The 12,667-nt window shown below is 44.6% G+C and overlaps 1 protein-coding gene across 1 annotated transcript in view; it reads right to left on the reverse strand.

Annotated features, from left to right (window-relative positions):
* The window catches only part of LOC130534758 (cell adhesion molecule DSCAML1), a 65,806-nt gene extending 55,689 nt beyond the window's left edge, over positions 1-10,117 (reverse strand). Inside the window, exons 1-2 of the mRNA XM_057049283.1 lie at positions 9,809-10,117; positions 1,096-1,416 (exon numbers count right to left, since the gene is read on the reverse strand). Coding sequence (XP_056905263.1) covers positions 1,096-1,416; positions 9,809-9,851 — 364 coding nt within the window. The 5' untranslated portion in view covers positions 9,852-10,117. The remainder of the gene's footprint in view (positions 1-1,095; positions 1,417-9,808) is intronic.
* Positions 10,118-12,667: the final 2,550 nt, after the last annotated feature.

Consider the following 12,667-nt stretch of genomic DNA (forward strand, 5'->3'; position numbering starts at 1 on the left):
TGTGTGTGTGTGTGTGTGTGTGTGTGTGTGTGTGTGTGTATTATAGTATACAGTGTGTATTATACTGGTAAATAAATTGGTTTGCTGCATATGCAGAGTAGGCAACTGTGAACAGTCCTTCATGCCGGATGGATCTTCAGTCTGTCTGGTTATTACAAGATTCAAAATTCACTTTCTCTGCTCACATCTCTCTGTGTAGCTGATTCTCCAAAATTCTTTTCCTAAACACATTTACAAAGAACTGGCAATAACAGACCAAGAGACAGCCTGTAAAAAGAAAATTACTGTGTGTGTGTGTGTGTGTGTGTGTGTGTGTGAGTGAGTATGTGTGAGTGGTTCAGGGACTTTCCAGTCCATGGACAGATGGAGAGACTGGGAGACAGGAGGCTTGCTGGCATGAGCTACACACAGGCTGGTGTGCAAGTAGGTATGGTGGATTCTGAGTGGATTCATGCATGTGCATGTGAATAGACATTAGTCAAAGTCTGTTAAATGCAGGGACACAGGCGTGCGCTCAAGATGTTTATGTAGGTGTGTGTGTGTGTGTGTGTGTGTGTGTGTGTGTGTGCGCGCGTGTGTGTGTGTGTGTGTGTGCATGTGTGCGTGTACGTGCGTGTGTCTGTGAAAAGTTACACCTTACTCCCATGTAGCCAATCCCTCCAGCCAGCTTTGACCTTGCCAAAAAGTGCAGAGAGGTTACCACGACAACTGTCTATTTGTGTGTTTTTATGTTCTTGTACTTGCTACATACTGAGTAGCAAAATATGAATATTGCCAGCAAAGTGAGGAATTTTTTTAATTTAGTCTAAACCTCTGGTACGTTTAGTCTTTTATCATAAAAGCCCAACCATGATGTACTTTTGATATTTTTGGTAAAGCAGTCATTTAGCACAGTCCAAAAACATGCACATTAGCTTGATTGGAGACTCCCCCCAGGTGTGAGTGTGTGAGGGAATAGTGTGTGTGTCTCTGGCAATGTTTAAGTGAGAGTCAATATGGATGGATGGATGGATGGATGGATGGATGGATGGATGGATGATGGATGGATGGATGGATGGATGGATGGATGGATGGATGGATGCTGCTGACCCTTACCTGCTTTGACATGGATGCTGGGGCTACGAATCTTGCCCGCCTGGTTCTCAGCAGTGCAGAAGTACTCATTGTCGTGTATAATGCTGTTATAGGCAGAGGGGGAGAAGGGGTAGAGCTGAAGAGTGCCGTTGGCGTGCACATGGCGGATGTGGGGCACGTCGTAAATGTCGTCTCCGGAGGCCAGGTACCAGCGAAGGACGGCATGGGGGGCGCCGCCCGCGGGGCAGGGCAGGGACACCCCCACTGAGCTGGAGAAGGTCACCCGCTGCAGGGAGGCGTTCACAAAGTACAGCCGCGTAGAGACAACATCCTCACTGTTGACTGGGTGACAGAAAAAGGGAGTCGGCATTAGTTTGGGGGTCAAATAGACAAAGTGTCAAAATTCAGGAAGGGATGACTGATAAAGTGACCTAAGAAGATTAGAAGAAGATAAGAGGAATACAAGAAAATCACTGCAGTTGAATGATATGAATGCAGGGGACACTTTCATATATTTGAATACTTATTTTTCAGAGACTTCTTTTACAAATTTTGGTCGAGCAGAGTAGAACGCAAACCTTTTCCTCTAAGCAAAATGGTATGTCTTAACAATTAGAATGATGCTATGATTTCAATATATCACAAGTATTTCCTAATTGTAAAATAAAGTCCCACTGTAGCCAGGATGTGAAACAAATCGAGCCTCTCAAGACAGTATTTTTGACGCAGAACAGTACTGATTGATGGAAAAAAAACTGCAACATAATGTTTTATATAAATGTGACTTTGTCTCATGACAATAAATTTGAAAAATTCACTGTAAATTCTGGATTCACTACTCCCGCTGAGTAACACTGTTGTCTCGGCTCATATGTATAATGCTAATATTCCAGGTTTATTATGCTCTGTGTGGGCCAAAGTGTCCCCAGATCACCAGCTTCCTGTCAGTAGACGGCCTGCATCCTTCAGGAAAACAATGTTTTGTTGGCCCCAGACCGATCCGTCAGATTTAGCAGTTTTGTTGTATCAGAAGCGACTGAAGCCTGGGGGGGCTGGGTACCGCTGATCCTTGCTGTTAAACAATAACAATGCTGCGCATATGAAAAGCTGCTGCCAGTTTTGCTAGAGGAGATTGACCTCTCTAGAATGCCCTTTTAGAGCATTGTTGTGAGCGGTTTCTGTATAATATGGATGTTGGGAAGTGCTGAGCTCAGCTGGGCTGTAGGCCAGGAGAAGACGCTACACCCTGAGTTTCTTCCCCGACAATGACACGTAATTAATCCCTTTACCCGGATTGTGTCAACAATTCCTGGATTAGAGCCGGCTCTTAGACTCTCTTTGCCCCGAAAGCAAATGGGATGTTGGCTAAGACGCATCAATAGAGATTTGATGGCACCATCAGATGTTATTAATGCTGTAATTTTAAAGCATCCTCTACATCAATGGATATAATTAATGAGTATTGATGGACAGACAAAAGCCTTCCGGTTTCTGGTGAGCCAGATGAATATTTGATACCAAAAAACAAGTTATCTGACACTATAAATAGAAAAGGCAATGACATAATGACTGAATTCGTATGACATAAATGAGATTAACATGCGCAATGTTCCAATATAAAATGTAGGGTTTAGGGATAAACCCTAACTCACATAAAGTGATTACAACTCCCTCCACCATTAACATTAAGCATCAAACCAAGGTGTCATCTCTCCGGGCTTTCCCTGCGTCCCTGTTTCTCTATCAGCCATATTTTATTGATCCCTTTTGCGCTGCCTCCTGGCGATGCTATGGAATATTGACTCTGTATGCCAGACGCATAGGCATTAAAGAGACTTAAACCCACATAATCTCCTCTCACGTTGAAGACACACACAGTCGATCCACTCTGTAATCTGTAATCACACTGCTGTGGGTGGCCCGTGTCCAACATCCTCGGTACACATCCGTGGGTGGGTGTGCAGCAGAAGGAGGTGTGTGCGTAAAGACCCGAAGTTTTGGCATCAACAGGATGGTGAGGCTAACACTAACCATCTCCAGTTTCGTCGCGCTGAGCAGGTGGAGCGCTGCTAAATTGGAGCACATCCTCTGTGTTCAAAACTCTGAAATCAGGTCAAGTTCAATCGTCCCACTGTACGAATCCACGTCAGTCACCCCGCTAGAACATGAGTGATCTGCACTTTTAGCACCATGGAGAGCACCACAGGCTTAGGACGTGTTTTCTGCACAGGGAGGAAGCTGTGAGCGCGATACCTGTGACCTGCTTTTTTCTGTTGATTGATGGTATTTTTAGAGTGTTTTGAGGGGGAGAAAAAAACCTCAATAACTACCAAAGACCCTTAAAAAAAGTCTGACTACTGCTATATGTGAGTTTGTTGTCAGAAGTTCACACTTTTCACAAGACGCTTGTATGCTATAGGGATTTAGGACTCGGTTTGAAATGACAGATGGGACGAGCTTCATTGTGTGCTTTTTTGTCTTTCTTTCTATTATCTACAAATCTTTTTTTCCATCACTTTGCCTCAACGTGCCACAACCATGGATTTGAAAGCAAACAATAATAAGATGGATATGACATGTTTTCAGCTTTAATGTACAAGCTTTTGCAAAATGTTTACCATTTAGGCAATTACAGGCATTTTATACAGAGCACCTCGAGTTTCAGGAGCTTAAAGAGTTGAAGCTTTAAAAGAAAAAAAAGCTAATGAAGGGTTTTCTACCAAAATGATAGAAAAGTTTGGAGAAGTGAATCCAGTATGACAGATGCTCTAAGACTGAGGGGCTAACGGACGGACAGACAATGAGCATAAACATTATATTAACACATTTTAAAGGAACAGAAATGGAACATTTTTCTGCGCAGTCAGTCATCTCTCAACCAAGACCTACAAACCAGCATTTTTGGTGATATCCTTGAAACAGTTGATGCAGTTATCACAAAACCTGGCTTCAGCTCTAAATTCAAAGCACTTTTTTAAGCCTCTTAAATTACTGCTTAAATAAGCTTAATCGGCATCCTGCTCTTGGTTAAAGCAACAATCCTTAATCACAGATTTGATGACATGTTTTGCATTCCAGATAATCTTAATCTGTGTTTTTGGAAGATTATCTGAACCATAAAACGTTTGCAGGTAACCCTTGCCAACAATAAAACCTCCCTAGTTTGCTAAAAAAAACAAAAAACAAGCCACAACTGACTGGGGCTCCTCTTTCAACAGGATTGGGACCATGTCAATGCAAAATAATCCCTTTGTTAGGAGGAAAATTAGCTTAAAAGTCCCATTGAAAAACAGTTCTATGTCATCATGTACGACATTCATTCTTTGATTTTTTACAAACAAGATAAAAAGATTTTTCCAATAGCAAAAAATTCCTTAAAGAAAATCCAGAGAGTTCAGACACAACAACCTTATGCAGCTAAAAACCTCTACAAAGTAGTTGCTTATGATGTGAGGGCTAATTGCTTTTTCCTATAGTACAAATTCAGGTCACTGAGTTCTCACAGACACACACACACGTGCACACACATACACACACTTTAGCGCATGCATAAAAATAAATGTGTACACACAGAAGCAAGGTCCATACTACACAGTTTAGGGCCTGCAGCAGAAAAGACCATCACGACTGAGCCAACCACGTGTGTTATCGCAGTAATGATTTAGAAAATGATGTCAAAGCGTTAAAACGGGATGAGGATGGATGGATAAATGTGGAAAAACAGCGGCAGACACGTGCGACCTGATATGTAAGCGGAGCTGGGTAATGCTAAACCACTCAGATCTGTCACTGGAGCTTTGACTCCTCTGAAAAGCAGCTGTCATAATTAGTGCAATTAAGGGTGGAACTTGAACTCAGAAAGTCTCCTAAATTAGAATAACACAATGACCAAAGCGAACCAGCACTTGCACATGCAAACATGGAGCACAATAACAGCTTTGACTCTATTTGCGCAACATCTAACCTCTCATAGCTGTCAGAGTCCTTTCATAGCCCCGGGCTCCCTTTCCATCCTTTCTTCAGAACAAAAGAGCCGCACTCGTCCAATCACAGACCTCATTTCCATTTCTTTCTCCAGATCAGGATGCAAAATTTGTGTGATTTGGGACGACAGCTTCGGACCTTATTTGTCCCCTGCACCTTTAGTTTTCTGCATGACCCATTCAGGCTGTCTTCTGACTCAAATCTCTGCTGTAAACTCATGCATTTACACTTGTATCCTCACAGTAGAATATGAAAATGGAGTATGAATATGTATGCCAGAGAAACAAGGATATTGCCTATGGTGAACTGCTATGCATAATGCAGCTTTTTGTCTCATCTACATTCATTCAAACACACACACGAGCGTGCGCACCAGCAAGCACCCACCGAGATTCATACCATCACACCCGCAGAGAAACAGGACTATTAATCCCTCTCACTCCAGCACTCTTTGTCTCCTTCAAACACACAAAGTCACATAAATACATTTGAGATTGCACGCATTCGTTCATAACAGGGAGCAGATTTCCAATGTGGCGAGCCATGTAGCACTAAAGATAACAGATAAACACATTTGGGCACAATAACTGCAGAAGCGCAGAAGTCAGAGGCAATAATGCCCAGGCTGTGATGCCACTGGGAGAAAAAATGACCATAAAAGGCAAATGATATCATTGTGTTTTAGACAGGGGAGCTCATTTTAAATGAGTCTGGATTGAGACGAGCAGGTGAATGGTGCTGCGTATTGTGCAACTGTGGTCAAAAAGGGGAACAGTTTCCATCCCACTGTCATTCCAGTCTGAAATAAGACGTAAGCAGTCGACACAAAAGGAATATGATGTTAGAAATATGAATACACTGCACTTCATTGAGTAGGAGGGGAGGGGAGAGCTAGTAAACAGCCCCTATACACAATTTATGCAGTGTCAGTAAAACATCGGGCTGTCTAGCTCAGCTTTTGAAAGTTGCTCCACTTGAAAAGGATGCTGGTGGAGACGGTGTCACATTTGCAATTTTTTTTTACCTCTTTCAGTTTTCTAAGAGATGGAAATTGTTTGATAGAGCAGGGGAGAGAGAAAGGACCCTAAAGTGTGACTGTAGGATTCTTTTGTCAGGCTTTGTCTAGAAGGCCGGGCACTGCTGCTGCTGTGTGTAAAAACCTGTTGAGTGAGCGTGAACAATTTTCTGTGGACTCTGTGAGATAACAGCATTGTTGCCACGGACTACATCTGATAAACACTTGAACAATTGAGATTATTTTAAGCGGCAGTGCGTGATAGCTGACAGCTGTAATGTGATCTCTTCTTACCCCAGTCCTTTAGTGCAGCTGCTCACTTATAAAGTCTTGTTTGTCCTAAGAAAAATCGAACGTACTGCTTCTAAGTTCAGCTGTTTGATTCAGTGTATCTGTAGGAGAGAACCACGTTGGAAGTGACTTTGAATGAAACTGAATAGGTAAGAGTACTCGAGGTGCCACATTGTTCCAGAGAAAGCCACCAAAAAACTGGCTCCGGAGGCGAGTTAACCTGAGAGTGACATACACCGTGGAGCTCCCCCTCATTCCTCTTTCTCTCTTCCGACAACGCTGCCAGGTTATGCTGCCACAGCGGGACACGGGGACAGCCGAATAAGCCATGCGGTGACCCTTTTCAGGCCGTTATAATGCGGGATTTTGCGTAAAAGCTTGTCCGCAATCGGTGCGCAAAGGCTCAGTTTTTTTGTGGTTGAAAGATTTCAGCACTACGAGACACGAATGAAAAATGATATAAATATCAGTCACATATAGTTGATCCGCTCCAACTTTTGTACGAATCACTCCGCTGAATGTTCATTCACACATCTGCGGCATACAGCGCCCGTGTGCTGTGTAAACATCGTGATAAATATAGCAAAATAGTCTGTGGGAAAAGGCGCACAAGTTGCTGTCAAATCTGTTTTATCATTCAGTGAAGCCTGAGTGGTCCAAGAGGAGCTAACTGAATCATGCGGGTGTAGCCACCAGTGTCTGACTCATACCGCGATTACTGGGCTCCCCCCTCCGAGCACTTTTCTTTCAGTCGGTGTCTGTTTTGTTTCCAAATTTACGCACAGCCTCTGGTGCGTGGATGTTAGAGGCAAGAAAATGCGAGAGTAAATGAATGAGAAAACACTCTGAACTATCCAACAGAGGTGATCTCAGAGCAAATCACACCCAGACGATATGTGGGAGGACGGCTGTGCGCATTCGGACTATTTGATGAAATAATGAAAACTGTGACATTCATTTACGCGAGTGAGTTTGAAATGATCACACAGAAGTCTCACGGATACTTACAATGGAGAACAAAAAGCATCAATGCGTTCAACCGAGCAGAAGCCCGAGATAAAACTAAAGTTCAAATACTAAAAATAGACTTTAAATCGAAGCAGGATCCTCGTAATGCTCAATCTGCTGCCGAGTATGTGTTGCAGAAGGCCGCCTGAAACTGGATAAAACCGGAATCACATTAATTGATGAAATAATTATAGCAAAAGCTCTCACTCTGTCTGGCTCGCTGGCTTGCGTCTCTGTTTTCAAATTTAAATATCTTTATGGCTGTAATTCACATGAGCCCTCACCAAAAGAACTGCCATTTAACAGCAGAAGTCTGAAATATATTAGATGTTGTTATCACTAGAGACTTTCCCCAGATTTCTCGGGCCGTGCTGTGGCCTGTCGGGCCTTAAATCGGATTCTGGAGACCCAGTCAGCTGAGACCGTCGCGATTTTATTTTCATAAAATGACAAGCAACCTCCCAAATCATGACAAAGAAGAATTAGTGTACCCTCTCCGCCCCTCCTTCTCATCCATCTATTCATCCTTTCCCTCGCCCCCCTCCTCTCCGCGCTGATGGATGCAGGTGTGCTGATATGCAGCCAAATCAAAGAAAACGACTGTTTGGCACTAGAAGGTAGGACGAGTGAAATATATAAAGGAATATAAATATAGTGCTGTGATCAAAAATCTTTCCTCGTACCGATACAAATTTAGAACAAAAAACAACCCCTGAATAGTGTGCCATTGTAGGAGGTGCGGCCAAGAAAATACGCAGTAGACTACTGATGCATATGCGCCACATTTCCCCCTTTAATGGGAACTTTATTAACATCTGCAAATCCGATAAAATGCGAGAGCGCAGCTGATCCGATGGCCGCAACATGGCCGTGAAAAACAACGGAAAATGGAAGTTTGTTTTCCACCGCGTTATCTACATCTCTGCCATCTCAAGCACTCTTTCCGCTCCAATGCCCCATCCAACACACACACGCACACGCACGCACACACAGCTCATTTAGTCGCGGGACAGGCCGATGTACAATGTGTATAATCGAAATAGACCCTGTAATCCAATTACATACACCAGAAAAACAGCAAAGTCCTCGCTGCGGCTGCACCCTGACAGAGGGCATCGCCAGGGCCAGAGAGCGACACCAGAACGCGCACACATGCACAATCCTACTGCAAAATCCTAAACGAACTGAAATCTTATCCATTACCAGATCTCTAGAGGAGAGCTTGTTTTCCCTTATTAAGAACAGGGGGGAATTGGATTAAACTCATGTTCAAGGGTGAAATCCCAGAACCTTAGAAAGAGAACAGATGACACCATATATTTGCCTAATAAGTGAAGGAAATTCAAAATAATATTGACGACTGAGCCATTCTCTCCCATTTCCAGCATTTAGAGCGAAGCCAATCAGCAGAATCTGGTGGTAGAGAAAATGGTGGCTGAATAATTAGACCAAGGATGATAAGAACTGAGTGTGCACCAAGCGGTCGTGCACTTTATCAAAGGAAATAACACACGGCCTCATCTTTTAAGGACACCACCGGGGCGCATCATACACAAATTAAAGGCCAGCGCTCAATATCCCCCAGCCTCAGTTCACACCTCGCGTAAAACGCACTGACCCTTGTTGCCTCGCGCGCGCGCGCGCACGCACACATTAACACACGCATAAGCGCCCATTATAGTGTTCTTTACAGAAAAATGACCAATATACGATGTCCTAATGTCCTGATGCCCCCCGGGACCCTCCCCTCTTTCCATTCTTACGCGCGCACACGCGCACGCACCATCACCCAAAATGCGTCGGAACCTGAAGGAATCAAAGTCAGAATAAACATCAAACTCCGGTGACCTCTCGGACCTCTTGCGAGTCAACATCTGCGGTCAATTACAGCGCTCTCGCCGTCGCGCTCCTGTTCGTGTGCGCGCCTGCAGATCCTTATCAGCATCTCCATCTACTCAACAGCCTCCATATTCAGCAGACCCTCACATATTCATCATGAAAAATGCAAATGTCCTTTTTTGTCCTAACGAACGCACCGTGCACCTTTTGACACGGAGGTGGACACCTTTCCACATTCGGCTGAAGTGCGTGCTGATTTTTATTCAGCTCGCAGGCTTTTCTGGGCTTTTCTTTTCTTAATGACTTTATCAGCTAATCATTGCGAGACAATTGGCAGAGCAGCAGAACCCCGCGCTGTGGTGTAAGACGAGCACCGACCCTAATCAGGAAAAGGCGTCATTTCAAAGAGAAAGTTGCCAGTTTTCATCCAAAAGAAATGTTCAAAAAGTTTGGTATCACAATTCTGACGCTTGTTTTAGAATACAAAGAATTCCATCTCGGCTGCTGATTACATCAGATCAATTTCACGAGTTAAGACACATCAATTTGTGCTCTGATGAGATAAGATGGGCTTTAAAAGACACATTTCCAACCTACCTTCTTGCAAAGAATACAGCAGAAGTAAAGTTACAAGCCACATGCCATTAAAAGCAGGTATATTTCACAGGAATGGTGTGCAGCCCCCCCCGAAAAGAGTGCACGGCGCAGCGGTCGGCCAGGCGAGGCTCCGTTCTGGACTGGTTTTGTTGATGCTCCCCGGCGTTCTCTCCAGCCCTGGTCCCCGCACTCTCCAGTGCCGAGAAAGGAGCCACGGAGAAAGTACCGCCTCTGCTGCCTGTTCTCTCCTCCCCTTACCGGGACAGGCGCCTGTCGCCACACCCCCGGTATCCTAACGATGCGCCCCGATGGAGAGGTGAGCCGTGCGCACTAATCCATACGGAAACCAGTCAGACCGCCGTGATGCGCGCACCAAAAGGACGATTTCTCCGACAGCATGGCGGAACTCCTAAGTCCATAACGTTCCTTCAAAGAAGTACTATTGTGTTTTTATACAAATACATTCCAAAATAGTCGTCAGGGGGATGCATGTGCGTATTTCACAGGGAATCCGCTAGCGAATTTTCTTAAATCATTTGTCATTGCGCAACAGAAGTGAACCAAAGTTGTCCATATGAACAGAGTCCGACTGCAAAGTCAGAAAAAGAACAGCCAGCAAATGTGTGCTGGAGTGCGTGCGCAGAGAAGTGGACGGTCTACGCTGCGCAGTGCGCATCGACTTAACTAATCAGTTTCATTCAGACCGAGAGAGGTATAATTAGCCTTACCTAAAAAAAAGTGGACTGGACTAGTGATGGTGAATAAAATCAGTCCGTCATTCCACTGTTTATCACCACCAAATCATCCCGCCAATGTGGTGAGATGGAGCGCGCAATTGCGCACCGGGTGAGTCATCTTTGTTATTGACTGACGAAATGAGTGAGAGTAAACAACTGTTCCATCAATTCAAAAAGTTCAGCACAAAACCGAAAGGCGAAAGCCTGAAAGAGTGATGCCTGGTTACAGCACAGCATCTTTTAATGAACAAAACAGAAACATTTAAGTTGGTGTATAGATATAACATCATGGCACCCTTTGATTTTTGTCATTTCAAACCAAAAACTAGTGAAGCATCCAATTCCACACACTGGACTCTACAGCTACAACACATGTCTCCCATTATGTTGTTTCATTCAATCACAATAAAGCACTTGACATGTTTTTAGTCACATTTTTCCCACCCAACCTTTTTGCCAAAAATGTAAGTTTCTCCAAAATGTCTCCTCTTTGGACCACCCAAGGGGGCTTTTACTCATTGTTCGTTCTGCCATGCCACTCATCAGACATCTGACAGCCCTTGGCACCGCAGCATGGCGTTCTGAGCATTGGAACTAAAAGTGTCCACAGTTGCGGAAGAGCGCCGAGGCGCGCCGTCTCTCTCACTCCCACTGAAGAGCCGCTGTAGTGTGGCAGGCGAGGCAGCACTCTCTGCCTCCACTCTCCGTTATGTAACAGGTGGAAACACACACCTACGCACCCTCTCCATCTCTTTCTTTCTCAAACAGAGCCCCCCCTTCCAACATTCACAAAGCAATAATGCTATGACACTTTTGGAGTACGCACAAGAAGCATTTCCACTGTATTTACTCTACAGGAGCCCATTCTCAACCCAAAAAGCACATTATTATGTAAAAGTACACTTTTCCTCACTTCTTAATGCCATGAGGATTATGAGGCGAACCATAACCTTAACCCCATCCTGCCCTATTGTGAGTAGAAGTTGTCATCCTAACCCTTTTAAACATAAATGAAGCCTTTGCATCACTTTTTATTTACAGTTCTGATCACTATCTGACATCCTGGGGAAGAAAGAATAGGTTGAAGGCCCAGTTTGTCCAAACCAGTCACAAAGGAAGGTGTTGTTGGGAGTAGGAATATGTTATCTTCATCTATACTAAAATTGCATTTTTAATTTTGCTCATTTCAAATATGGAGATTAAAAAAACCTTATTCTTGGACCTCTGACCTATGTTTTGGGGACGAAGAAGAGTAGAGGAGATATATTTATGGCCATTGCTGCATGCTGCTGCACGGATTAAACAAGCATTCGACACATTTTGCTTTTGAGATCAGGAACAGGAAGACAGGTTTCCCACAGTCTCCTGGTGGCTTCAGCAACCTGTTGCCTTCATAAAGGTCATTTCTCACTGTGACAAGCAACCCTGTCAAAACTCCATACCAACCATTGTTGTTGCAGTCTGAGGGTTACGCAGAGTCGCTGTAACGACCTGCTACACTAACGGGGTAAGATATGCCATCAAAAACATAGCAAATGTGTCCTGACAGATGGCACACAGAGGCAGAACATGGTGGCAGACAAAGTCTCTGGGATGACTTCGATGAGGAACCGTTGCAAGCTGGTGAAGTGGCTGATGTGAGGCGGCGTGACGGCACCAAGCAGGTTGTGCTGTACGTCAGCCGATGAGCATCATGGGAGCTGACAGGCTGAGTGGGGCCGGCCAGAACGGAGAAAAGGCGAGCAGCTCCCAGACAACTCGAGCAACCGTCACTGAGGAACAGGACGGGCTGCCAACACCAGTGCTAGAGGAAAAGAATCCAGAGTACCATGTGACTCATCTCCATCACGCTGCTGCTTTGTTGCCTGGAGATAGGGAGGGAGATGGGAAAGTAGGGGAACCGGGTAGAGCATTTGACGGCTGAGGAGGAAAACTGGGTGAGCGGGGCATCAGGGAAAGCAAAGTGGAGTGGGTGAGGGGCGACGAGAGAAAGTGATGAGGCAGATGAGTTATTGTGGCTTCTCGTGTTAATGCTCAGATAATCAACCCTTCCCTCAGGGTCCAACTTCATACTAGGGTCATATTAACACTAATGTACCCGGGATCATTACACTGCCTCCGG

The sequence above is a fragment of the Takifugu flavidus genome, chromosome 12, assembly GCF_003711565.1.
Source record: "Takifugu flavidus isolate HTHZ2018 chromosome 12, ASM371156v2, whole genome shotgun sequence".
In the NCBI taxonomy this organism is placed as follows: Eukaryota; Metazoa; Chordata; class Actinopteri; order Tetraodontiformes; family Tetraodontidae; genus Takifugu; species Takifugu flavidus.